Source organism: Anopheles stephensi, chromosome 2 (genome assembly GCF_013141755.1).
Source record: "Anopheles stephensi strain Indian chromosome 2, UCI_ANSTEP_V1.0, whole genome shotgun sequence".
NCBI classification, from domain to species: Eukaryota; Metazoa; Arthropoda; class Insecta; order Diptera; family Culicidae; genus Anopheles; species Anopheles stephensi.
The window spans coordinates 19,456,452-19,484,285 of NC_050202.1; the positions used below are offsets into that span (position 1 = coordinate 19,456,452).

The following is a 27,834-nucleotide window of genomic DNA, read 5'->3' on the forward strand; positions in this document are numbered from 1 at the left end:
TGCCTTTGATTGATAGTCCTCAATCAGGAAGGGAATGAGATTAATTCGATTCGTTCATGCGGAGTTCACCCGGTTGGTTTGGCGTGGGGTTTGTTTTTTTGTTGTCCTCCCGAGTCGAGACCCATAGGCCTTATGGGTCAGCCGAATCCTTCCGCCGATCCGCACACCCAGCTTCCCGTCCTGGGCGACTGTCAAGAGGTTTGCTCATTTGTACTCACAAGCCGCTTCTCACTAGGGTTAGGTTTCGTCGGCCTTGGTTAGACTCGCCCACTCGAACACTCGAAACCAGCTTCGGCGTACACTGTGTGACATTAATTAGATTAGACTTTGTCCGAATTACACTCCAACCGGACAGACGCAAACAGCTGCTATCCGAACAGTTTTGGGCTCGCTGCGATCATGAGGACCGACCTCAATTTGGTGGTTTTTGCGCACAGGCTCAAAATCGACACTTCGTTAACACCGGCTCCCAGCTACTGCAGAAGACCTGGTCCCACTTGCACCATTAGACCATCACCCGCAACAACCCTCACAAATCATTATCGGGTCGGTGTGCTTATTTTGTCTCTTGCTGGCCCCGTCCGAGCGCGTGTATGTGTGCAAAAATAATCAAACAGAATGTCCGCAGGCACCCAAAATAGGCCTGGCGTTGCAAATTTTGCTATTAAATTTCTACCAATTAATAGTGCACCGATGCGTGATCCTGTTGGAAAGTGCGCGTCGGAGTCCCTCACGTGCGTCCGGATCTCGGCGCTGAAATTGGGTAGCTTACTGATTTAAATGGATGGTGTTCATTAACATCGGCAGAGGTTTTGTGCCTGTACCGGTGTGCGTAAATAAGTAGAATTCAACAGGCCAAACTGTGCAGGCCTAGAAGGATAGATCTCGGCGGATATCGCACAACGCACACACTCAAACCCAGCTGCTCGTTCCGGTCCCGATCGCACACAGCACAGCACAGGGCTGCCGAGGCCGATAGCCATTTGTACCCCGTTTCACATGGGTATGCAAATGAATGTTTGATTAAACCCATACATAAAACATGAAGTTCGTTCTCCCCAGATGATATGACCCAGTTCTTCGTTCGCATTTTTTTGTCGTGGCTTTAATGCCTCTACACCACTATCCACTGTGTGGGGAGGCATGTTTTAAGGCAACTGGGAACAATTTTGCGCTTTTGCGGGAGAAGAGTCTGGTGTGCAGGTGAGGTCCGCGATAAATTTAACAGTGTATGTGTTCGATTTACTGCCTGCACGGGAGAATAATTTAACCTAGTTCGAAGTGGAGAAGTGAGTGGTTTTGGGAAGGCTCGCCGTTCCAGCGGTCGTGTTTTGCATTTCAATGATGTGACGCTGGGATTTACTGCAACTGATCCTTGACCATGTGTGGGTGTGCGTGTGTATGTAATTGCTTAATGTACGGGAAGTTATATCCCGGCCCGGAGCAGCATCCCTGAGAACTTTGCGCAATAAAAATGGCTTGGCAGTAAATCAGCGGAAAGGGTACGTTCTATCTGATTTTGATGTGTTTCGATTCACAAGGATTTCTAAAGTTTTATAGGAGCGATATAAGTGGGAAGTGGGAAGCTATGTGGCACCCGCCACATAAATAGAACCGAGTGTAGTCAATAAAAAATAGAGTTCTAGAATGAAATAAAATCTACGATGTAGAGAGCTATCAGCATGACAACTAATGCGATTGACAGGTTCTTCAAAGCGCGGTATGAGTAGAACAAATGACATCGAGTAATGGAAGTGATGGGCACAACCACCATATGCGAACCAGTGAGTATGAGGATGATGCGTTCTACACGATGCACACAAACAACAGCGAGCAAGTGATAGATAGAAACCGGTACATAAAAAAAAAACATACCACACAGCAACAGCATAATACGATTAAAAACCCGAATATGGCTCCAGCCGTACCGACAACCCAGGTTAAACGGATGAATAAAATGACACCGAAAATGTTCTGTATGCACGGCAGATAGACACCGATGAGTGTGCCTGTTGCCGGTGGTGCCGATCGGTTACGATTCCATCGTTGATTTGGTGTTAGAATCATTATTACACATCCACCCGGCAGAGAAGTTAATTCCATGTTTTCGTGTGTTAATTGAAGAAGAAAAAGAGCAAAAGAGAGAGGGGAGAGAGAAAGAGAAAAGAAATAAGAAAAGATTTATAAAATTAAGAAGGAAAAGAAAAAAAGTGATGATAAAGAGATAAAAAAAAAGTTAGTAAAGGAGAAAATAAGATAAGTATAATTTTTAGCAAAGTTGTTTGCATGTCGAATTTTATACAGAATTCGGAACTATTATACGTTTTCACCAATTCATAAGTCAAATATTACTAAAAAATACCAACAAAAGCTTTAAAAAACAAAAAAAAACCTTTATAACCGATTTCTTGCGCCTAAATGTATACTATTTGTTATAAGTTTGCTTAGCATGCAAGAAGAAATCTTTCCACTGGGGGGTTAAAGTTTTATCCCGGCTAGGTGTTTTAACTTTAATGGTGCATAAAGAAGGACGGAGGACAGTAATGACTAATTCATCCACATCCTTTCCCGCAGGAAAATATGTACCGAGCTTAGGACGGTTGGTTCCCGAGACCTTCACTTTCGGGCCCGATTGTTTCGGTAACAATTCCCGTGCAGTTCATTACTTACCCATGCGGGCGGAGGCAGGTGCTGGTTTGGCATCGGGATCCGTCGGTGCCGGGATCGTATTCGAGTAGTTTGCCAGGGACGAAATGAGCGTGGTGACATGCGGACGTTCCTGAATGTCATCCTGTTGTGTGATCGGGCGAAGAAAGTAGAACGTAAGTATTAGTGGAAAAATAAACTCCTCACCAAAGATATTAATGACTAATGCTGGACCGGTGGCACTTTTCGTTGGCGTGGGATTTAGGAATGGTGTAACGTGAAACTATCGCCCCCCGTCCGCCCCGAATGATGGGAGCTCTAGACGAAGCGAAGCAAACCGGAACCAGCAAAATGGAGAATGACACGGGGCGCCATCTTTGACACCGTTTTTAATATTTTATGAACCCTATTAACTCGTGTAATGTTGCCGTTGCCGTGTAATGCCCGGGTGGATATCGCCCACGGGTGGTGACTCCGTGGGGCTTAGGGATCATCGTGCCGGTGACTCCCGGACGGTGAGGTGAGCTAGCTAAAAGCATGATAAATGGTTTCCCAGCAGTTGCTGGAGCTCAGGTTGGAGCGTTTTACTGGTGGGTTCTAATAATTATTTTCTTCGTATCGTTCGGGAAGTCAAAACCCGCTGAGAACGCCCTATCCGGGGAAGCGTCATCATAGGGCGCGATGGGGAAGTTGTTCGCTGACAGTCAAGTGGCTCTGCGTCCTTTTGTGAAATGAAGGCAATTTAGGCCAGAGGAACTACTGGGGCGCTAAAAAGTTTGAATACATCGTTAAGCTAAGATGACGGTGGAAAATGAGAATTGTTGACGGTTTGACGTTGATGTCTCTTTTTTGCACCGCCGGTTGATTGATTTCGTGCTGTGCTGAGGACTAGATTCATGTTCGCCGTGCTGTGGATAAAAGATACATGCGTATGCGTTTAATGCGCACCGGCGAGAGCTTACCGAGTAAAGGTACAGATTTGTATCGATTTTATCTCCTTTCGACACGAAGGGTTGATCATCGGTGGGTTCACCTGTGGAAGAGAAGGCACGCCGTAATGAGAGTTGAGGTTAGTAATTTTGTTGCAATGAATTCGCCCAACAATACAGCGATGAAAAGTAAGTGGTTCCACGTGTTATGTTTTAAGACAATCTTCGAGTAAGGCCCATGTCTGAAGACGCTCTTATGCATGTCGAAACGTTCGTCGATAGTCTGGGCGGGTTAATTAGCTTTTTGGGTACTCATACTCTTTTTCTTCACCCAGTTATCGCCAGTCAGTCAACCAGCCAGCAGTAAGTGTACTTGTATCGGTTGGCTAGTATTTACCCATAAGCCAGGCAACACAACAAACCCATCCATGACGGAATGGACGGTACGTGCTCGAGTGCGGTTACTGCCAAGTGGGGTCCTGTATGCCGATGATTCAATTAATTGGACTCGCCTGTGGCGTAACCCGGGTCTTGCCCCATCTATCGATAATTTACCGGATTGTTTATGGAAAACTCCTGTATCGACAGGCCGTTTCAGATAATTAGTTTCGTGCGCTAAGATGGAGATGAAGAAATGCTTCCATAAAGCATGTTTTCAATGTGTTTACTGCTTTTTTCCCCTTATCGGACCTCGAGGCTTAGGAGCGTTGCTATCGATCGGTCCGAAAATGCTCCGCCAACCATTAAACGGGGTTTCACCACAAATAATCGGTAGTTAATGTGCGAAACTCATAAAACACATTATGCGAGTCGTTACGGTGGCGCCTGCCGAATTTTTGGGAAGGTCCGCATGTTGTCCAGCTACAGTCCGAGATATTCTGATGGACTTATTCTTCTCCCATGCCCCCCATGAAAAAGAAAATCGGGGTTGTGAGATTGTGGATTATACCGTGTCTTTGTGTGTCGATTCGGCATATGTGTGGACATCATCCCGGTTTCGTCGCACAGAAGAAAACGGGATGAAGAATTGATGATTTCACATAAAAGCTTAATCGATTCCGCTCGATGTCCGGGATTTTGTCTGGTGCTTGTCGCAAACGGATGGACATTACGCCTCGCTAATCGAGCGGGCATCATCAGCCGGTGGACATTCCTTCCAGCGTCGGCATCCAAACGGGTAAAGGTAGCCCGCAATGGACGAGCAGCTACACAGCAGCTACTTCACGTCGCTGCCGCTCGACTAAACAATTTCGTCCGAAGTCCATAAATAACCGCCAATGTCTTCTTGTGGCAGACGATAGGCGAATCTTCCGGTAATCGATTCATTCGGGTTTCGGACACATTGGGCGCGCTTTGGAAAAAGGTTGTCCTGTGAAAGGATTGAGGTACGGGTGTGTTCCGATGATAACAAACAGTCCGTTCAAGCGTACACGAGTAAGCCAGCTTGAGGTTGGTTTGGTTCGGACAGGGAGGACCTTTCGAAGGCCGGCGAACCAGTTTTCGCCAAAGAACCAGCTTCCTTATGACACCGCTTGAGACGGCTTGTCCGTACGCAAAAACAGGAAGCAAAAGGAGAGAAAAAACGAACGGCACGACAGTAATGAGAAATGACTTTTCATTATCTAAAAGCGGTAAAAACAGCTTCTGCCTGTAAGGGCTCGCGCCAGAAATCCCTTCTGGAAAAGATGGCGCTGAGCAGAAGTTATAGGGCCACACACACACACAGACAAGTGCCTACCAGACAGCTCGCGGGCATAAGAACAAGGTCCCGGGTCCAAAAACTAGGACAGTGGAAAAATGGCGTCGACGTCATCACAATGAGAAGGTGTGGTGGACGGGCGCCACAGGAAACCTGGTTTGCCAGTAAGCAGGTTCTACTGACCGAAATTCTATTTTCGCTTCCTTCCTTTATCATTTCCCACACACACACGCTCACAAAATACATATGCTGATAAAGATACAGAGAGAGAGAGAGAGACAGAGAGAAGCTTTCGGGGATAAATTTGCCATAAATATGTATGCGCACAGTATTGTGATAAATCATCGATGAGGCTGACCACACATCGGACATTTGGAATGGTTGACCAGCTGGACCTGGATGGCATGGGACGTATAGCTATCGATATTTATCCTGAACGTACATGTCGAGGTTCCGCGTGTATGACGTCGGGCCTGAGCATATGAAATAGGGCATTGTAGAGTCTATTCAAAGCCTTCCCAGTTTTCCGGGGTTTGAAGCTTTGATCGATTTTTCTGCAACTTTGAGATAGAATTGGTTTGAATGGGAAGTAGATTAAAGGAGCGGTGATTTTATTCAACGTGAGTACAAACATTGCATAAAGGGAATCTAACATTAAGAATACATGAACATATGTTTTTTTTATTCAAATTTTAAGAAGCTTTTAATAAAAGATTGTGTGGTGAGCATTGCATAACTGTAGTCGCTTTAGCGTTAATTATTAAAAAATTCTTCATTGGTGGTTCTTTAAAATATATATTGAAATGTTATCATCAACCAATAGTTTTAGTTGGTTTAAAGTCTGGCGTTTAAAAAATTTCAAAAGTACATTATCGTGAACATTGCATAACTATAGGCGTTTTTTCAATCTATCCTCACTTTTATAAGGTTTCATACACGAAATATGAATATTTTTTTTATTGCTACGGTTGTTTAAAAAAATATTTTGATTTACGTTGAAAAAGGCTTACACAAATTCCATGCATTGATTATTTTGCTCTATCTACGGCACGATATTTGATATGCTCAGTAAAGTGCACATTTTTCCAAAAGTTACACGTTTTACTATGCCAACCTAACAATACAGCGAAATATTGAATTGCAAAAGGGTATGAAGTGTAGTTGTTTTTTCTGACTTCACTGACCACCCTAAACCAAAAACGCTCTCAACTACCCGTACCCGACGGTACGGTTGATGAGATCAAACAGCAGAGCTGGTACCAAGCAGTAATGGGTCCTACTACTACCCAGTGCTGCTACTGCTAGATCGAAGCCTTTGTTGTGTTCGCATCATGATGGCCACATGTTTGTTTATTGTTCGATGGAAATGGACGATAGTGGGTTGTTTTTCTTCTACACTGCGTATGAACGCTTCTGTTTGTATATTTCGACAGGACGTTCTTCATCACCGATAACCATGGAGACCGTACGCAACCGGAACATCTATAGAACAATTGCGTTCTCGTACGTGTGTGTGTCTCCCGGGCTTTTAAATTATTCTTATTTTTGTGATGGACATTTTTATTTGCTGCATGTGGGACATACAGGAAAATTGCATCAGTTTTATGTTTGTACGCGTGGTAGATTTGTATGAAGTTCATTGTTTCGAACAAACGGGCGTTGCTCGCATGCGTTTGCATACTTTCAGGAGCCGTACAGAGCATTTTTTAAAGGTGTGCTGTACGCGATCGTTTGAATTCCACGCAGAACGCTTGGTTGAAGTACACAATCCGAAAAAAGGTGCTTAAACGAAGCGCAAAAATGCGTTTCAATATGTAAGTAAACCAACACTTCATCCATGGAACGTGGTTTAATTACATTTGAAAGTTTACTCACGTTCCCGCTCGTTCGCCATGCTGAATGTAATTAAATCAAAATTGACTTCTCATCCTTTACAATTATTATGACCATCCCCGGCACGGCCAACGCTAGGGCAGCAGCTTCGAGAGCAATAATTACAACCGTTCCAAATTGATAATCAGCCGAAAAGCTCCCGTGCTTTTTTTTTGTTGGTTTGCTGTCATCCTATTTTGGGAGATTTTATTTGGTCCGAAACCGCAGAACCGCAATTATTAAAAGTTTGCTTAAAATGTTATAAATAATTCTAAACACAGACAGGGAGGGTTGATCACCGGGAACGTCCGAAGGAGCGTGTGGTGAAGACCAGTGGCAGAAACTTTTCCGCGGAAGCTCATTTCATTAACTCTTTCCTATCTATTTGTGGCCACGGGAAAAATCTTCCCATCTTTCCCCTGGAGTGAACTTACAGAAAATTGATGTTGTACGCTTAGGGCGAGAGAGAGAGGGTGAAAAGAAAGCAATCGAGAAGCTTTCCCCGGTCCCTTTTTTTCCACGGGAAAAGCCCCTTTTCGGAGCTTACAAAAATAATAAATGATCCCTTCCGACGGTCACGGACCATCAAACGGTTCCGTTCGCGTCAAAATCCCAAACCGAAGACGCTGGTTTGTGTACATAACTTTTAATGGCATCATGTTTACTGGGAGGTGGTGGCCTTTGCTCCAAATCTTCCGAGCCCGAGCCGGCAGCTATCCTCTAAGCTGTTGCGAATGAGGGAAGGCTCTCTTTTTTTTTCTCTCACTCCCTCTCGCCCGAAGAGATAAAGTAAACTGAAAAGACCTTCGACACCGTAGGCGAGATTGACGATGAGAATTGGCGGTCTCGTTGATTCGTTCCGCTGCTTTGCATACCCACCGAAGAAGGATCGGCGGCAGGCGTAAAAACGTGCAATACGCACCAGCGAAGATCCTTTACCCAAGGTGCAGAACGGGCACAGACACATAAACTCGGTTGCTTCTTTATTTTGCGTCTGAAATCCGGACACGGCATACATGATAGGGGGAAAAGTCAAGTGCAAAGAGGGCAGAAAAAAGGGTAGCCAACCAAATGCCGTGTGGTGTCCCGTGAGACAAAAACACGCAGACGAAAACGAGGAGCAAGATGGCTGAAAGAGGCACAAACAGACACACGCTTCGCACAGTATCTGAAGCATGCCGAGTATTACGTAGTCAACGCATTTCATGCATACGATATCAGGGCATTATGTGCCGTCAGCTAGTTCATGGGCATACCGTCACACGAAGAAAGAAAACCATCTTCCAAGAGGAAAAATTGCTCACTTTGATCCCGAGGTGCTTGCTCACACTACTGCCACCACTACTCCATTGGCTGGCTGGAGAGGGGGGGGGGGGGGGGGGGGGGGGGGCGCTAAACGCGGAGATGAGGCTTTCCGACGTTTCTAGAGCGGATCTGTGCTTTTCTTTTTTGTTCGCCTTCCATTTATGGGTTGAATTTGTTGGGTTGCATTTTGTTACACGTGATCGCAAATCGCAGATGGGACTACGGGGAACTACGGGCAGACGGGGAGCCCAAGGGTACAAGTAACACGTAAAAAGGAAAGGTTATTACTGAACCGGTAGTCGTTAACGATTAGAACCCGGGCTGCCGTTTCAAAATGGACGAGTATGAAAGTATTGTGATTGAGTTCGCTCATGTGTGTGCGAGTGTGATAGAACATTAAGCAATAGCAATAAAGTAGGATGGTGAAATATTTTGAAGAATTTTGCCTCTTTCTTCAATAATTTAAAAATAGAAGGAATTGTGCCGTTTTAGGCTTGCACGACCGACAAAAAAATGTGATGGTCTGGTTGACTGGTGTTGATTTCATGTTATGACCAGCTCAACAGATCCAGACAAATTTTTGCATGAAGTCACCAGTAGAACTTTTTGTATCTTATTGTAACTCAGATCTACAGCTCAGGGTTTGAACTAACAGATCCACAGAGACCTTAGTTATTGGAGGAACAATGATGTTCACCATGACTCTTAGAAAAGATTCTGATATTAACTTCAGTAATTTCGACTTCCATTTATATATGCAATCCTAGATCCTTTTTCACCTATTCCATGTCCTTACATGTTGCTTCAATAGAATGTCTTTGGTAAGTGAGATGCAAGTCTCCAATGAACTTCAGGATCTGGATTAACTAGCAATCGATGATTCCTGGGTTCATGGGCTACAGGGAGGCCTCGCCTCAATAAAATGAGGGCTCTGAGCGCGCTCTTCGATTTCAAAAAGGTAGCTCCGCACTCTTCGGCCTCTTCGCGCTCTTCAAAATCTTCACCCTCAGTGAGTGTGGAGCTACCGCGAGGCCTCACCTCTCATATATTAGTGAGCAGTTGCCCTCCCCTCTTTAAAAAGTGCTACTTGACACAAGACTATGCGCTAGGAAGTCTCCATGATGACCAAGCGTATTACTTCCTTTTTTACACGTACTTCATAATTTGTTCCTTTAAATTCAAAATCTTCTTTGACACCTCAACCTCGAAACGACTTGGTCTGCGATTTTTGGCTTTCTGAGACTTGATTTTACCCATTTTTGTACGAGAAGACGGCTTGGATGGGGTGTGAACCTCGGTCTGGCCTTGTGAAGATTTATTTTCCTTCTGACTTGTCAATACGCTTCTGGCTTCACAAACATATTGTGCTTGCTGCTGGATAGTCAGACTTCCATGATAAACGGCCATCCAATCCCGTCATGATTTCTGCCAGGACTAATATTGCCTTCAATTAAAATAAAGAACATTAAGTGTCATAACTGGAGGTTGAAGGTCTTGTAAATCTTTGTTTTCTTAAGCAATTGTCACTTCATTATCGGTTTGCATCATCACACGGATAATTGTTGAATTTCTTTGAGCCTGAATAATTTACAAACTCTCCATAACGGCCATATTGATAACACCGCTGAATATAGCAATTTAAGACAAACAATAGCAATGAAGTAATTGATACAGTTAATATCAAACCACTAAAGAATTTATCGGGCATAAAAATGAAACTCTCGAAGGCCTCCTTCCCTCAAATCGTTGACCACAATGCTACCCTTCTTCGTGGTTTGTCACAATCTAAAAATAATTCACCCAAAACCATCCAACAGCTCCTCGCCTCCAGCTCCCAAAACGATAATCCCAGCAACGAGCATTGACAAATGAAGCAAACAACGACCCGTCGTTTAGCTCGATTTCGTGTCCATTAGCGTGGGTGGGATAAGTCCGCATTTATCAAAACAGTCGAATCTCGGAAGGGAGCAAAAGCGGGCACGAAACTTGAGCATCAACTTCCGCCAGCGGTGAACGAAGGGTTTCCTGCAAAAAGCATAGGACGACCAGAAGAATGCCGTCCGGTTGCGCTCCATTATGAACGACCGACAACCACCAGCAACAACATCATCTTACAATATGCTGCACCACACCTGCACACCTTACCACCACACAAACACAATAGGATGGCACCCGCCCCAAGAAATCACCCGACCGACCGGATGCAGTGGGATGCTGCTATTCGTTTCCCGAAGAAAGTCACCTCATCAAAATACCTTTAATTGAAGGCGCCCCGAGGCCGGCCGGGCTGGAGCAGGCGCCACCGTGAAGCCAACGGAATGTCGAAAAGGCCTCCACGTGGCACACCATTACTGTGCGAAGGGTTTCGCCTCCTCAGCCCAACCGTTCCCTTCGCCCGCGTCGCCACGCACCGTGAGCGGACAAACACCGCAAGCCAGCAAGCCGAAGAAGCCGAGTGTTTTGCGTGATGCTTTGTGTGAAACATAATCCGCAGCATAATAAAATTCGAAGCAGGATGATGGGAACAACACGGCGGACAAGCTAGTTTCGTGATTCGCTCTTTCCGGTGGGCGCTGGGATGGGTTGGGGTTGTGTTTGTGGAAGGGAGCTCGTTTTTTGTGTGTTGTTGTTGGCCCAGATGAAACTGATTGAATGGTGAACGGCGCTGATGATGGCGGGTAGAAAAAAGGGCTGCGCCCGGTATGTAAGGATTAGTGTTGGCATATTTAGCCGATTGTAGTCTAAAATGGGAGCAGAATAGAGCAAAAAAACCGGCGTAATCTGGCTTCCATTTTTTTTTCTTCGTTTGATTATTAATCGATTGTGTTTGTACGATCGAACGAGCGCGAATCCGCTTGGTTTTTTTTTTGTGAGTTCTAGTGAAGCAATAGCTCTGTGAACGATAGCGATAGCTCGCCATTTCGGTTGGCACGGGGTTTAATAAATTTGCATAAAACATTGGCAGCATTCGGATGTGCAGAAGCGCTGGTCCATCAAAAAACAATCATTAGCTGTGAGTGAAAGGACAACGGGGGGAAAGGATACACTCACTGAGAGTTGAATACGAATTAATAGCATTTCATTGACCCGTGATATTTGGGAGTAAGTTCAACGAACTGAACGTGTTTGCGATTTCTAAAGGGTTGTTCAATTTTAAGTCGCTTAAAGTTGTTTAGGATTGAGATTATTCTACCCTTTGACAACTATTTAATGCTAATGTTGTATTCAAAATTAAAAGGCTTCCAGGCGCCTGAAAGTATGCAATAACACTCACCAGGATATTTCAAACACAGGTAAAGGATGATGAAAGATAGCTTAAATAATTGTTCCAGGTCAGCTGTCGTAGTTCCAATCGAATGGTTTGCAATTGATTTGTTTATTGCCTACCTTTAGGCGATTGTACTCATGACACGGCTGACCAGCGATCAAGTAGAAAACCCGCTAGTGGTATATTAGACCCAACATGTTTTTTTTTTCACTTAAAATGTTTCATAAAGATATTTTTATCCCGATCACGGCATCATAAACAATTTCATTTAATTGTTTGCATTTTGCCCTTTATCTGTATCGGACAATCGCGCACACACAGCGAGCCTCCACTACCAGGAAAATTCAATTTCCAAGCGTGCCCAAACGGCAAAACATGCTCAAATAAAGCACGAACTTTTGCAATCGCGCAATCAGTGTGCCGAGAACAATTTCGCCTCATTTGCCGTGACATGGATAAAGGTACTAGGCGTCAAGTTTCGAGACGCAAAAAGTTCACCCAAAAAACCCCCGTGTCTATCAGCAGCTACCAGCAGCTCATTAGGAAAATTGTACACCAATCTCTGTCGCCAAAAACCTTTCGCCGTGCTATCTTACTACTTTGTAGCATGTCGAGGCAGTCGGGAGTTTGTCATTTATCATCGTTGCTCGTTGGCAAAAAAAACACGCGCACAAAAACACGACCATGCTTTCTAAGCTCGCCACAGCTCTTTGCGAAGGGTTTCGGGCTGAACTTTTGGTTTTTTTGTTGCTTCCGCTCACTGTTCAAGGTGCGTGAGTACAGGGCAAACTTACGGGAAAAACTTGGCAACCAGAGCAGTGCAAGGGGTTGGGCTGGGCAAATAGTTTGCACAGGTCAGCTGGTATAGAGCGAGGCGCTAACTGGAACGAGGCCGACCGAACCTTGGTGAGGAAGAGATTTTGTAGCAATTTCAGCAGAAATGTGATTTTAATACCTTTTGCCGCAAGTTTTGCTAACCGAAAAACGTGGGCACGAACTACGGATAGTTCCCGTTGGTTCGTTCGTTTGCTCTGCAATTGCAGTTGACATAGCGGTGCATGAAGAGATGAAGTTCTAGGAACAATTTCGGAGGTTTTTCTGTTTTATTTGGAATGGGTTTTTTTTGCTGGAATAAGGATGGAGTTGTAAGTTCTGATTGGAGTAAATAATGGTTTAATTATGCTTTTCTTGGTAAGAACTATAGGAATACTAAGAACTTAATGTTCATTGCTAAGAATTGCAATCGCTGCATGAAAATTCCATGCTATAATTTTTATAGCAAGTGACGCTTTATTAATTTTGCTGATATCAACATGAGTTTTCAATTGAATTTTACCATTTGCATGCTTCATAATTGCCTTCAGGAAATCCCCGAAGATTGAGAAAACAACCACAGTGATCTTTGCGCATCATTCGTAACACTCGTCAAGGCCTACTTTGTTATAGTAGCTAATGCTGATTTCTCAAAATCTCAACGCTTTATGACCCCTGTTGCATTCCTTCACGCATAAATCATCCTATCATGATGGCCCGGTGCTTTGTTTCTGCGTCCAATTCTAACTGGTCCACAGCAGCAGCAGCAACATGAAGTATTTCCAGTTTGCCAACTGAAGAGTGCAACCCAGGAACGGTGTTCCATCCACACTGGAAAACATTGAGTTCGAAAAGGATAGCCGGACGACGACGATGATGATAATGATGAAGCTGTTAGCGCAACCCCGAGTACGCCCGTGCGCGGGCCGTGTCGAATAAACAATTTTAATGAGATGACATTTGTTTTAATTTTGTAACGATTCTCACCACCTACGTTCGCGTGATGACGCGCTGGCTGAGGTTGGCGCACTTCCGGTTGCTTACCCGCGCAACTGGAACGTCTTGCGGGGTGCCGATGGTGTGTCGGCGCGAATGTGTGTCATGCCGCTGAAGGGAACCTTGCGAGCAGGATTGGTGGCGACGATGAGCATAACCATCGTCGTGACTAATGAAGTGTAAATTTGTTTTAATTATGCACAAAAGAGAGTGAACATACTTTCGTATCATCGGTTGGCGTTTTTTGTTTTGTTTTGCTTTTATTTTGCACCGTACGGTACTGAAAGTCGAGTTTGTTTTTTTGTGGTGTTATGTTTCTGGAGCATTTGCTTGAGAAAAATGGAAATTTCTCGAAGGTGTTCGGAGAGAAAATTCAATTTTCCAGCTGCGTTAATTATTGCTCGCTTCGGAACGATCATTTGATGCTAGAAAATGATGGCAGGCTTTTAAGGATATTGACGCGCGAGATGATATAAGTAGTATAATGAGTTTACTATCGGTTATAAAAAAAGTAGTTTAAAATATTTTGTTGAGCACTCTAAACCATCATCATCAGGTTAAAAATATTGAACTTTACCCTATGAAAATTCTCAAAATATTGTTTAACTTCTTCGGCGATCCTATGACTGATTTTCGTGACAAACGGGACCTTTCCCTCGTATCTTGGGCAAGAATATGGTCCGAATAGGATTTGATAAAGATCCCTTAGAAGCATCGCTACATGACATATGAAAGATCCATAGAAAGACCTTCGACTTTCTAGACAAGGCTACCGTATGTTCTGTCTAAACATCGAAAAAATGGTCATTTCTTTTATACAGATAGTTTAGTTACAGATAGTTTTAGTTCAATACGAGCCTAGATGTGGTCCACCTCAAGCCATTATTCAATTTCCAGTGGAAGCGTGGCTCAAGCATGCCACGCTAGATTTTATGCAAGTTTTCAACCACTAGAACTACGATAATACAAGTCAATTTATGGCATTCCTTGACTTGATTTTACCCGTAGAATATTTTTATAGCACTTTTAGCGTAATACTTTAGCGTTGGGGAGACCCGGTGACAGAGGCGGCTGCGGCGCTGGTCTTCACACAGCAGGACCGGGGTTCAAGTCCCATCCTGACTGTTCACCCGTAGTGAGGACTGATTATTCAACTACGTGGTATCTAATCATGGTACCTTAGTCTAATAAGCCAGAAATGGCAGGCATAACCTAGGAGGTGGTTAGGCCAAAGAAGAAGAGCGCAGTTCCAAACACATTGATCGATCCTAAGTATCAGAGAGAAAGTGATAGCCTTATCCTGGTCATGGCACCAACATCATAGTTTGATAGCATTTATAGCACAGTGCTAATCGCAAGCGATGTCAATAATTTCATCACTATTTTTACCACAATTCCACTCCTGTTGATCGTTGCCCAAATACTTAAATCAATCGAGTGAGATGGAATGATAAGAAGCTCTAATTAATACCCGATAAGGATAAAACAATAGAACCGGCTGTTAAACCGTACCATACAGCACGGCTTCTTTACGACCCGCTTCAATCGTTCCACACTGTCAACAGCGTTATGGTACATTTTTGATGTGCAAATCATGTTGTTGAATTTAGTGTTTTTCCCCGGTCCTCTGTTGACAACCTTTCGATGGGTTGGTCCGCCCTCCCCCATTTAACGAGCACCGCTTTTATTGCTGCGGGAATTGGTTAGCTGGCCTGGGTTTATTGTGGCACTTTTTGAAATGTGCTTCAAGAGTTTGGGCCATCCCAATGCTTCCCGCTGTGTAAATAGTAGAGGCGGGTACGATTTGAACATTCCCATTCCTACGCGGTACTCCTACCGGTTCGTACCAGTTTTGCGAAAGGGGAATTAATTTCGGTTAAGCATCGACTGAACGAGCTTCATAAAAATTGCTTCCTTTCCCAGTTCGATAGACGAAGAGACATAAACAAAATACGACAAGCATCTCGCCATATCTTGTGTTGCTATCGTGTGCTCGTGGCTCTTTATTGGAGGTGTCCTTGTTGTTTGTACCGTCTTCATGGTCACGTCTTGTTCACGGTTTCACTGACCGTGTTACTCATTTCGACCTGAGTGCGTTTTTTGAAGGAAGGAAAATTCGGTTCACAATCTTCCAGCATGTGACCTTCTCTGAATTTGGTCGATTATCTGGGGCGAAAGCAATTTTGCGGGCAATCCGGAATTTCCGGAACTCACCGAACGGTGGTGTGAGTAGTTTCAGCATGAAGGAGTGGTTGCAAAAAAAAAAAACAGGCAAGCAAAAATATACAACACAAGCACAAAAACAGTGTTGGCATACTCAGTGCCGGATGGGGAAAGGAAGCCTTGAGAAGTCAGCAACCATTAACCAGTGGTGTATTTGCATAATCACATAATCAACAGTGCCACCGACTAAGAATTAGTAATCAACATCGCCAGTTGGTCGCGCGTTTGGACGAGGCCAGCTTTGCCTCGATGCTTTACGCTGTCGGTAATTTATGCCAACAGCCATCGGTGGTATTCGTAGGAATTTCGTAAGCGGAGGACGTTTCAGACGCTTGGTTTGATCATTGCGTAAAAGATCCTCGCCATGGCCACGATTATTGTCACGAGTACATGGTTTGGGAATTGTAACGTTTGAGCTCATAAATTTTAACGACTGCAACTGTTCGGCACATGCGTTGGTAGTATTCTAATTATATAGTGTTCCTTCGTGTACGAAATTGAAATACCTTGCAAAATTCTTAGTAAGTGAGTATCTTAGATAAATAATAAAGTTCTCCAAATATAATGAGAATACGTTGAAATAATCATTGACAGGAGTACGGGAAGTTAATGCATACGATTGATATGAAACCAATTTACGCATCCAAGCAGCCGGGCTGTAACCTTCGTTATGTGTCAGCCGCTCATCTGTCACCCGGTGCACCATATTGGTCACCATCGGTTAATGATGAATAGGTAGAGAAAGGAAGGCAAATTAAAATGCCAGCGGACACTGTTTTGACCGCCAATTCGTCCAGCGGAAGTTGCCTTCATGGCCGGAAGCGTGAGCCAGCTGGTGACCGGTCAAATTTAATATGTTCGTACGCTGTCATGTCAGCTGCCAGGCCCGGTTGATGGTTGACAATTTAGATTTGGGTCGTTGGAAACGTTTGCTAGTGTTTGGTAGAGTGTGTAAATAAATATGATTATTTTCAATTTATTTTTGAAGTGATAGTATTTTGTTTAATTTAATTAAATGATTTTATGGATTTTTTTTAAACGTCTCTAAAAGCAGCGAGATAGCAATTCAGGGTTGTAGAATCTAAAGGCATGGACCAAATAGCCCTTAATTTGCTAAAACTTAAACCTTAGCATCTTAAATGAGGGATTCAAGATACTTCACCGGGAAGCTCAGAGTTCCAAACTTGAAAACTCCAGAGCATGGATCTTGAATCCTAAATCAATTATCCTTGATCTGAATGCAGGCATCCCATTAACTGAAATTGGAGATTCGGCATAAGAAGGAAGATCCTAAATCAAGGGTCCAGCATCCAAAAGCAAGGATCCCAGGATCGAAAGTCGTGGAGCAGACATTCCAGAATCCGGAATCGAGAATTCAGTACCTGTAAGTAGGAATCCTGGGATTTAAATTCAGGAACTGTTGATCCGAAATTTTGTTTCAAAATTTTCTAAAATAGTTTAAATTAATTTAAGCCTAAATGTAGGCTATCTGTATTACACTAGGCGATATGTTAAGATACTCCTTAACAATTTAAAGTTTAATGAAACCATGTTCCACTTACTAAGCACTGCCAAACCTTTTTATTAGGTAAAGCATTTTGAGGCATTTAATATTTAAACCGCTAATAACACTTCCAACGACAACCATAATCAATAAATACATTTTTAAAACCCGCCCTCAAAACTGGATGATTGTTTCGCCGGAACAACCCATTCCGCAAAACCATAACGCTCATAATAATTCATTTTTTAATGTTTTCACTGTAAATGCTTGTTGGGCAATTTCTGTTTTTTTACAGCTCAAAGATTTTGTTTTTCCTGTTTTTGTGTGTGTGTGTGTGTGTCTCCCATCCGAACCCGTACCAGACCCATCCACCGATAAGTGTACATCCTAGCAGCGTTCGGGCGAGTATTCCGTTACTCCCACCACAGATCGTGGATCATTTATCACTCCCGGTGTCAGTAAAAATCGTTTAAACATGGCATATAGCTCTTGTCGTTTTACTTTTTTTTGCAAAGCACACGGACAAACACATACACACACACTCGCCGTCAGCTGACAGCGGCAATGGAACAACTTTTCCAATGATCGCTGTAAAACCGTACCGTACCAGATGTTGTTCAGGCATGGGACGCGAAACAGCACCAACGAAACAGAGAATACAAAAAAAAACATACAAACACACAAATAAACAAAAAAGAGCTCGGTTCGTCAAACCGACCTAGGGAATTGGTGCTGTTTTGGGCAAACAGTGAATCCTTGTTTGCATATGGCGCAAGCAAAGCAGGAATATTTATAGTGTGAGACCACCAAAATCGCGAGCCCGAGCCCGGACTCGTACCATAAATCGCAACGGTAGGGTTGTAAAAGGAAGCGAGCTTTTTGCTGAATAGATCCAGTAAAGTTAAACTAAAAATAAGGACCGAGAGTGAGAAATAGAGCGAGAGAAAGAGAAGAAATCAAATGATGAAAGTACACTACAACCACATTTGGCTTGATAATGCGCTTGGATATACGGGCTGGGAAAAACGGGGGGATAGCAAGTGGAAAACAACACTCGCAATCAGCTCACCCACTGTGAACGCCGGTACACGCGGAAGTACAGCAGCGGGCATTTGGCCCGCTAGTGGCTTCTTGGTCTTGAAATAAAAACATCCCTAGCAGCTGGCCAACTTGCCTCTTATCCCTGCCGAGAGTCGAAGACTCTGCACGGTTTTCAGTCGCCTGCTGTGCGAATCGGGGTCGGACCCGGGTTCTGATGGTTCATTTTTCCATCTCCAACACAATCGCAAGCGATTCCTATTTGTGCCGGTGGTTCGGTGCCCTTGTGTGCAGGGCTGCGCGATGGCTGAGGGCAGGCTACTTTGTTTCACATCCTCATCATCAGCATCCACTTGACCTATTATTTCGCTCGGAACGTGCTGGGAGAAGGTTTCTACATGTTTTTCCCCCGCTGCACCCTTATTCCCATTTGAAGAGCTAAAGGGTTGAGCAGAGTTGTGTTCGCTAGTTGCGGATTTGCTGCTGGTTGCATGCATTCAGTAACATCCGATAGTGGTAGATTTTGGAGCAAAAAAAGTGAGCTGCGTTTTATGATGTCTTGATCCCTTTTTTTAACAGAAATAGTGTAGAGAGAGAGTTATAATCTAGTTGATAAGAGCAAGTGTTAGAAATTTATCTCATTTAAACAGTAAAACACTCCCCAACTTCTGAACTATCGTGGCCTGCATCAATTAAGTCTGCGTGTTTCGCATCACTTAATAATGTCGCACTCAATACGTTAATCAAATTAAAGTTATTTTTTTACGTCTTTATAAACACATCACACTTATAATGGACAAAACGCGTTTCCATAACAAGAATTAATTTAACCCTCAACGATAGACCGGCACCTTCCATGCTCAACCTTCCTATTTTTCAAGCCGAAAAAACGACCCCACTGTTGTACAAATGATTCACCCATTAACCAGACCACCTGCCGAAACAGATTTCGGTAAATGACTTGTGAAAAGACTTTGTCATAAATTAAGCACGCATGACATTGAACTTCTCCCAACTTTCCTTCGAAACCCCAGGCTGGTTCTACTTTTTTGTTTCTTCTCTCCGGTGGTGGAAATGCCTTGACGTAAAGATTTACCACCAGTCACAACCACAATCATGAATTGGGAACGGCAATTTGGGAGGGTGGGGGGGCAAAAGTTTATGTGTTCCCTATGCGCACGACCAGCACCAAGTATAGGCAGCTAAAAAGGGAAGCAAAAAAAAAAAAACAGCGAACAATGACCAAACACGACACGACATATTAGTACTGATCGGTTGTCGCCATCAGGGGCTTTCACTTGTAAGCGAACCCAAGTAACAAATTCAAGGTCCAAGTTAGTTTTTTTTTTCGAGTTTAGTACAAACGGAATCAATAAGAGGAAACAACAATCCCGGTACCCGTCGGTGTCCGGTTTTTGTCCAACGGAGTCGGAGCCAAATATTTATTGTTAATCCGGAAGGTTGCTGTTGTTGCTTCTGTTGTCGTAAAAGCGTAAATAATCGTAAAAAACATTGGGTGACCCGTTGGACGCCATGGTTGTTTTGGTGATGTTTCCGCCTCACTGGTCAAACATTATGGCGCAAGTGATGGAGTACCGAGAAGCTTTTCCTGGAGCTTTTAGCACGTGGTCTTGGAACAAAGTACCAGGCGTCTCCATCAAGGTGTAATGTATTGTTGTGGATTTATTTTTGGTGTAAGGTCACTTAATACATAGAATTTGAATTGGAAACAAGGGCAATGTATTGATGATAATAAAAATGAACAAAAACCAAAAATTAAAATGCTTTCTTAAAGAATAACATTATTCTTTCTTATTTACACTTGCTCTACAGGGCCGAGACATTGTTGAGAAAATTTAATACATAAAATTTATTAAGTTACACGTCTTTTTATGCTATGAAATAGTCATACAAATTTTAAAATTATTTGTTTATGATGCAACATTTAATAAAGGATCTCATTAAAAATATTTCAGTCAATGTAAAAGTAATAATTTTAAATAAGGCTAAAAGGCTATCTTAAAAAAATTATATTTTGCAACATTCATTTATATTCAGGAAAAGTTTAAAAATTCTCAAAGATCTAGAAATCGAGATAATGATATTAAATAGTGGAAAAAATAAATGAAGGCTTTCCACAGCAAAAATGGAAAAACGCCGAAGCAAAAATCTGTTCATCCTCCAGATGATAATTGACGTAAGCTCCAAGCGGAAAATCTTCACTTATCTTCACATCGGTAAATAATCGGTTGCCTTTCGACGCTACCCGGCGTATCCCAATCTCTCCCTCCAACCACCAGCCCCTCCCGGGAAATCCCTTTGCAGTATTAACTTTCACGACTTTATTTCAAAACGCTCGCCGTCGCTGGTGCCTGTCTCGCGATATCAATTGGCAATATCTTTCGGGCTCGGGACAATTTAGCTGCCGCAACGACGGCATAATCTCCATTATCTGCATCCTCCGCTCACTCGCTCTCTTGTTTCTTGCGGGAAAATGCGGCTCCAGGAATCTTCGTCCACCCGCATCCAACGCGTTCGCGCAGATGTCTTACAGATTAAACTGCTACATTCGCTTATCGTTCCGATGCCAATTAGAACGATGGGTTAGCAAAGGGGGGGGGGGGGTAGCAGGAGGAGAAGCGTGTGGAGGGAAAGAGAAAACGGAACACGGGGATGGATTTGTCGCTCAGTCGATGCTCGATTATGGTTGCGATAAAATTGGCCGTGGATATGATTCATCGTGCGTTCTGGAGGTTTTCCACGCCTGGCGACGAGAGTGGAGTAAAAGTTTGAAGCTTTATTTTCCTGAAAATTCCTTCCACCAAGTTTTCTATTTGAGCTGCGTAGGTTTTTTTTTGTGCTCCTTCAAGAGGTTTGGCCACATAATGGGCTCGGAACACATTGTCGTTACGGTGAACTCGAACGTGGAAGAAAGGTTTGGCATTGAAGTTTTTCGTGCTCAGCGGGAGAGACTTGGCTTGATTTAAGTGAAATAGTTTCCCACAATCATTTGCTTTCCACGTCCTGCGGGCCGCCATCGTCAGCAGCAGCATGGCAGTTACAGCTGTTGAAAAGGAGTATTGGGCTCCAACCGAGAGCGTGTCCAGCACCCGCTGAGTTTAACCGAAAAAGAAACGCTCACCGAAAAGGAACCTCCAGGAGCAGTTCTAACGTGGGTGTAAAAATAACACCCCCACAGCCCCAAAGAAAGCTCGGACCCATAACCGAATGCAAATAAATTCAACGTTCAACTACCGTAGGGGAGTTTCGAGACCCACCGAACGGCAGTCTGCTGGGCGAAGCTGCTGGGTGTGGTTTAGCTTGTTGATGGGCGATCGAGTCAAAACCGGTCCAAGGACAACTTGCCCACCGGGCGAAAACAGTTTTTCGGTGCCGGATTCTATCGGACGCCCAGGGCGCATGTCGATGTTGCCAGTGTACGCAACGTGAAGTGCCAAAGAAACCTGTACTCAACTGTTCAAACAGACACGCAGTCCACTGCTTTTGGTGCAACCTTAACAAACGGCCAGCTCCTTTTGGACGAGACGCCAACCACTCAACTTCAGCCCGGGTAGCCCACCCGAGGGTGAAGTTGTTTCCAGGAAAAACTTGAACGTGGCCGATTGATGTAGATGTGAAGCTGTGTATGGGGAGCGTTGCTTTCTTTGTGCTTTCCTTCCTCCGGATATCGATCCGAGAGGATCTTTGGGTAGGTTTTTCTTCACACGCACACACATATGCTCCTCACAAACCTATAGGTGCGTTGGGGTCGAAATATTCATAACCGACGCTGTGTGTTGTGTATGTGCCTTGGAGAGCAATTTTATCAATATATCACATCAGTCTGACTGAGTATAATAAAACAGACGAAAGAAGAAAAACAAATTTTTGCCACAAAACTGGAGACGCCCGTTCCGGCTTAGAGCCCACACTACCGAAAGCAATAGGTTACGTGTATGCTACCGGTCCGGGGGTTCGCAATCGAAAATAATATCCATCCCATATATTACCGTTTTATCGTGCACGGTAAATAATTTTTATTTCATTCCCGATTTTTTTCTCTATCCTTGTTAACCGGATAGAGCAGCGTGCTTATAGTATTTTGCCTCGGTAGAGATAGAAATGAGAAATCTCTTGCCAGAGCTAAAAAAAAGCAGATAGAAGAGAAAAGGATTAAGCCCGGCCAAACGGAAACCGGCCCGGTAATGTTGTATAAATTTCTATCTGTTAAATCATACCCCCGGTTTTTCCGGCCCCATGCACCGGGCTGCTTGATACTTTGGTTGATCGTGAATATTTTAGCATAATTCCAGTCGTGCAGAATATGAACCCCCCCCCCCCCCTTTCCACCCCCATCACCGAGTGCTGTGTAAAACTGTAGCAGTTCTTCTTTATCTCACTCGTAGCGAAAGGTTACACCCGGTGTGACAAAGTTCGAGTGCTTTCGGGTGCGATAAATGTATAAAATATTCAAACCTTTTTTTTGTTGGGTTCCGGAAAAGTGGAGGAGATTACCGTACCGGACAGAAAGAAAAAAACACAAAAAGTAGTTCAAAATACCAAATCGATTGAAGGATCTTGATAAGATTGCTAACTTGAGAGGGAGCGTGACAGATTCGCAGAAGGACAGTAACACATTCTGTTCCGGTGCTTTGTTTCCCGGAATCAATTTGAGTGCTGATCGTTGGCTTGTAACTAAGAAAGAAAGATAATTAATTATCAGGATTAAGAGTAAAGTAAATAAGGGTTTGAAAGTGATTAAAAAACCGTGGAGCTTTAGGTTTTTATGGCAGCCTTAAATGGCCAAATATGCTGTAGCCTAGCGACGGAGCTGAAGTGATCTGGTCTGGTCGTTTAATTTGAGTAAAGAAATTCAGCGTACTTGAATTCTCTGAATATGTATAGAATTTCTAGCAATATTTGATGTCCTTTATCTATCCTATCTTAGAGACGCATTCGATTCGCTCAAGTCATTATTGGCTGAAGCGTACGGGCATCTATTCTTAATCTTGATAAAACGACCAGCAAGATGATGCCTACTTCATAATGGCTTATTAGACTTAAAGATAGTATATAGCCGGATAGATAGTTCTTGCTAAGAGGGGATCAGTCCGGATGGGATTCGGACTCCGGTCTTTTGAGGTGAAGACCAGAATCTCTATCGTATCTGCCATCAGATCGCTCCAGACTGGAACTCATAATTATCTTTACAAATGAAAGGAAGGAAGATATTTTTTTATATAACCACTCAACAATTAATTTTTATTTTTCAAAGCGCCTAAATTTATGCAAACGGCTTAAAACAGCTTTCATTGAAGAATTTATAATACTTTTAATTTATTTTTTGTATTAATTTATTGGAAAACAAATATATTATTCTATTTAGAAAAACTTTTTCGTTGAGCTACAGTTTTGAGTTCAGTTTGAAAATTAGTTTCGGTCGAAAATTCTGAGAAATCCGTTCTTCTTATTTCTCGCCCAACAATAGACAAGTTTTTCATTCAAGGAAGCATCTCCCTGCCGAATAAAAAGAGACACCATCCGCCATTCGTTTGTCGCATGTAACAGTTAAACATCCGGTGTGCCTCCAATCGCATCATTCACCGGATGTGTACAAGCCAGAACACTTGACAACTTCAACCAGGCACAAACGGCACCATCACATACCAGTTCCGGGAGAGAGCGGAAATTCGAGATGCTGAAGTTTTCCTCGACGGTGAGCCTCGGTGAACGGATGCTTGGAAGCAAGTGTAAATTAAAATTGAGTATCGTCCCCGTCTTAGCGCCCGATATCGGGGATAACACTGGTCGGGAGTAACCACCATTCCGTCGACTTAATTCCGTGCGAGATGGGCCCGGCGCTGGATTACCGGAATGGCACGAATCAGCACTCATCGCGGTGCCGCTGAAAACCACGACGCGCCCAACGAAGCGTAAAACATTTATGCGAAACAAAGCATCCGTGGCCACTTCCTGGCGTCGGACCGGAAGACGAAGTTGTCACGTCCCGCAGCGGTATGCATGACAAATGTGTGTGCGCCTCCTCCGGAGCGTAGTTACGAGTGTAGCGATAAGTTTCACTTAGACGGGTAATGTATCTGTGTGTTTGTGTGTGTGTGCGTTGGGCAAGGACATGCGAAAAGGATCAGCACGTGTAAGCCCTTCTGCAATCGGATTGGACGTAATGTAAACCGAGACCGTGGTCGAGTATGGGCGACCGGCTTTACAAATATCCGTGCCGCTACGAGCCGGCTATAAATCAACTTCCAATCATTGGCATTTGATTTAAATCGTCGATCGATCGGATCCCGAATTCCGGCATCTGGAGAAGGGTTCCACAAAAGCGGATTAGACGCAAATTCGCTGGTTGATCCACGCATTTGAAGAGTTTTTTGGATGGCAATTCGGTCCTTCTAGATTTCCACCGGGTATATCGCGACCCTCCCGAAGGGATGCCCATCCCGAACCGGTATCCGTGTCACATGTGAAGAACATCAGGAAGTTCCATCCTTACCTGTAATTGGAAATGAAACGAAAAATAATCATGTTAGAATGGTTGTAAGCGACTTCCCCGCCCAGCACTGGTGCATAGATAATTTAGCAACTAATGAAACTTTAGCCCACACGAAACTTTGGACGGCAAAAAGGGCCAATAGAAGCATCCTGCCCGCCAAAAACCAAACAAAAAAGTTGGGCCAACCCCAAAAGTACATGCTCATTAAAATAAATCCCCATTCCCAGACACGGCAAAAGCTGTTACCGCAATATTGTGTCACCGGATGTGGACTAGCGGCTCATTCAGCGACGACGATGGTTCAACGCCGTCGCCGGCTGTGTTTGCCCTCTGGACCTCTGGACATGGAAAAATAGCCTTACGATTACGGTCTGGTACGCTACGCTGCCGGAAGCGGGTAAGGCAGCCATCAATAAAGCTCTGGGCGACCTTTGATCATCGGTGGCATTATCATGGGGCGATGTGCTTCGCAGCTTCCGGGCGAGCTAACCGAGGTCCTGGTCCTGATGATGATGATAATCATACCCATCTGACTCCTCTTTTTCCTCACTGCAGCATCGTTTGGTTGGTGGATTCGGTTGAGACAAATGTTTGGTTGTGGTTACGAAACCTTTGCCGTTGCCTGGTGGCTGGTGTGGACAATCGTAAGGATGGCTCTACTTAGTAGAAATTGCCAGCGAAACAGTGAGGGGGGGGGGGGGGGGGGGGGGAGGGGTGTGGTTACGTAGTGTTCGGTAATGTTTGCGGTGGTTTACATGAAACACTGTTTTATTATTTATCTTCCGAGCAACGTAACGCAGAAGCGTTATACGTTACCGTTTGCTTAAACCATTGATATTCATTTGATTTATGTAGTAACTAGGGTGTTAATTAACAAAGTTTTAACATGTTAATAAGAAAGTATTTTTGAAAATATTAATAAATTCTTGTAAAAAAAAAACAATTTAGACTACGGAACCAAGCGAATGTAAGAGGATGTACAGAGTCCTCAGATGATATCACAAAAGCAGCACATCATTTTAACTAGTGGGTAATGTAACTCCTGATAAGTGCGTAACGAGCGTATGTAATATGGTCTGTTTGGAATTCATATTGAACACTGCCAAAGGCTTTCCAATTCAAAGACCTAATTCCGAGAAAATGTTTGCTTATGATGTCAAATTATTACATTTTTGACCAAAGTAACTTAAATGACTCAAATTTTGATATGAATGCTTGAAATGATTAAAACTTTATACATTTAATTCCAGCGAAGGGTTATCTCATCAAAAAGCGTGTTCTGAACCGGAACTGTTCATCTGCCGCTCGGAGATGCTGCAATTTGAAGGACATTTTCTCATTCATCCTTACTCGGAACAAGCGATCTCATCACATCGTTTCAAGTCAATTTAATGATGTACACCATATTTCCATACACCCTGCTGTCACAGCAGGCACTCGGCACACAGTGCAGGAAGTTGGGCCAGCTTTAACGAAACATTATTTTTTCTTATTTGTTCCCTTCTGTTCACATCCCGCCATCCTTCTTCGTTTGCCGCACAGCTCAACCACCACCGGGACTTTTTTTTTGCCAGCAAGCCGAAAACCCCCGTCGAAAAACTTCAGCAAAGTGTCAAAAGCAGCATAAAATATTCAATTGGGCAAAAATGTCCCAAAAGTGAAGAAAGCACTCGGAAGCATTGCGATCTTATTTTTTCCCGCTTTCGGAATACCACACCAGTGAGCTCGAAAGAAAAGAAAGGAAAGAAAACACAAACACACACAGGCCGACGGAACAAGGACACGGAAAAACGAGACACGAATTTTAGGTTAATGATGGCTTTGGAAGGAATGGAAGGCCGGCCTTCCGGTACCGTAGTACAACGCCCGGGAGAACCGTCGAACCTTCCTTCTTACTGGGGCGGGTTTCCTTGCGCGCACGGGTCCGGATGTTTCGGCTCTAAGGGATTGAAAGCCGAAAAGGACCTTAAGGAGGTTTTCTCCGAACACTTTGCCGGCGGGATAAGCTCTCGGGCTCGGTAGTTTTCATGTATAATTCAGCAGCAGGAGACAACTGCAAACGAAGAAAAAAAATGGGAAGAAACGGGAAACCAGCAGCAACAGTCTAACCCACAGACAACTATCTCCGATGCCGATTGTTGGTGATAGTAAATTTCCGAGTTTTACTAGAAGATCGTGCAGCTGTTACGCGCTGCCGACGGATGAGTCTTTTGTTGCAAAACTATCACAAGTTATGGTAGGATGGGGGTTGCATTGTTGTCGGAAAGGAAATCATTGCTGATAACGATGGGAATGGTTGTCAAAATGTCCATGGGCACATAAATTGTAAACCGGGAGCCGAGGATTTGGAGCTTTTTAAATTGAAAAGAGAGATACAGGGCTTAGAGTTTATAGTGAAGTCTATGGACTTCTTACTTCTTTGCTTTTTTAAAGCTTTAGTTGGTTTGATTTAAATATTTGAAATCGTGCGAAGGAATATATTTCAGTCAAGTTCACTCAAATCTTACGCCTCAAGGTATGCAATTTGAGGGCAAAATTAGCAACTAAGGATTTTGAGCACATTTTTTCTTAAAACATTGAAGGCAGTTTAGGAATAATAAAACAATTAGCGATGAGTTTTCCTGTTTTGATTCAGCTACTGTATGAACTGTGTTGTTCAAAACGGGCTTGAAACTACATACAAACTCCTAATTTTGTGCCCCACGTTCTCAATCCAAAGGACCTTCTAATAGATATCAGGAGCTATTCTGAACAACTGCTCGAAATGTCAAATGAGATAGCTCGAATATTTGGCAGAAGCCGTCGTGCGCCTAAAGGTATGCAATACGGGGTTCAACATTTTCAAATAATGATTTTTAATATTAAATAAAGGACTGAAAGGTAAAATTACTTATACTCCTTACAGTGCAGTATGATTGATTTTTAAATTCTACTTTCTATTTTTAAATACACATCTTATCAAAAATCACTCACATAAAAATGTATACCAAAGGTTTACAAACTGCTTCAAAAATTACATCGATAATG

At 43.5% G+C, this 27,834-nt stretch overlaps 1 protein-coding gene across 12 annotated transcripts in view; it reads right to left on the reverse strand.

The window, feature by feature from the left end:
- LOC118503536 (solute carrier family 12 member 4) overlaps positions 1 to 27,834 on the reverse strand; it is a 144,249-nt gene that overhangs the window by 36,355 nt on the left and 80,060 nt on the right. For all 12 annotated transcript variants that reach the window (XM_036036935.1, XM_036036932.1, XM_036036930.1 and 9 more), the window contains 3 exons: positions 3,609 to 3,679; positions 2,671 to 2,791; positions 1,876 to 2,009 (listed from right to left, as the gene is read on the reverse strand). In XM_036036935.1, the coding sequence (XP_035892828.1) occupies positions 1,876 to 2,009; positions 2,671 to 2,791; positions 3,609 to 3,679 (326 nt within the window). The remainder of the gene's footprint in view (positions 1 to 1,875; positions 2,010 to 2,670; positions 2,792 to 3,608; positions 3,680 to 27,834) is intronic.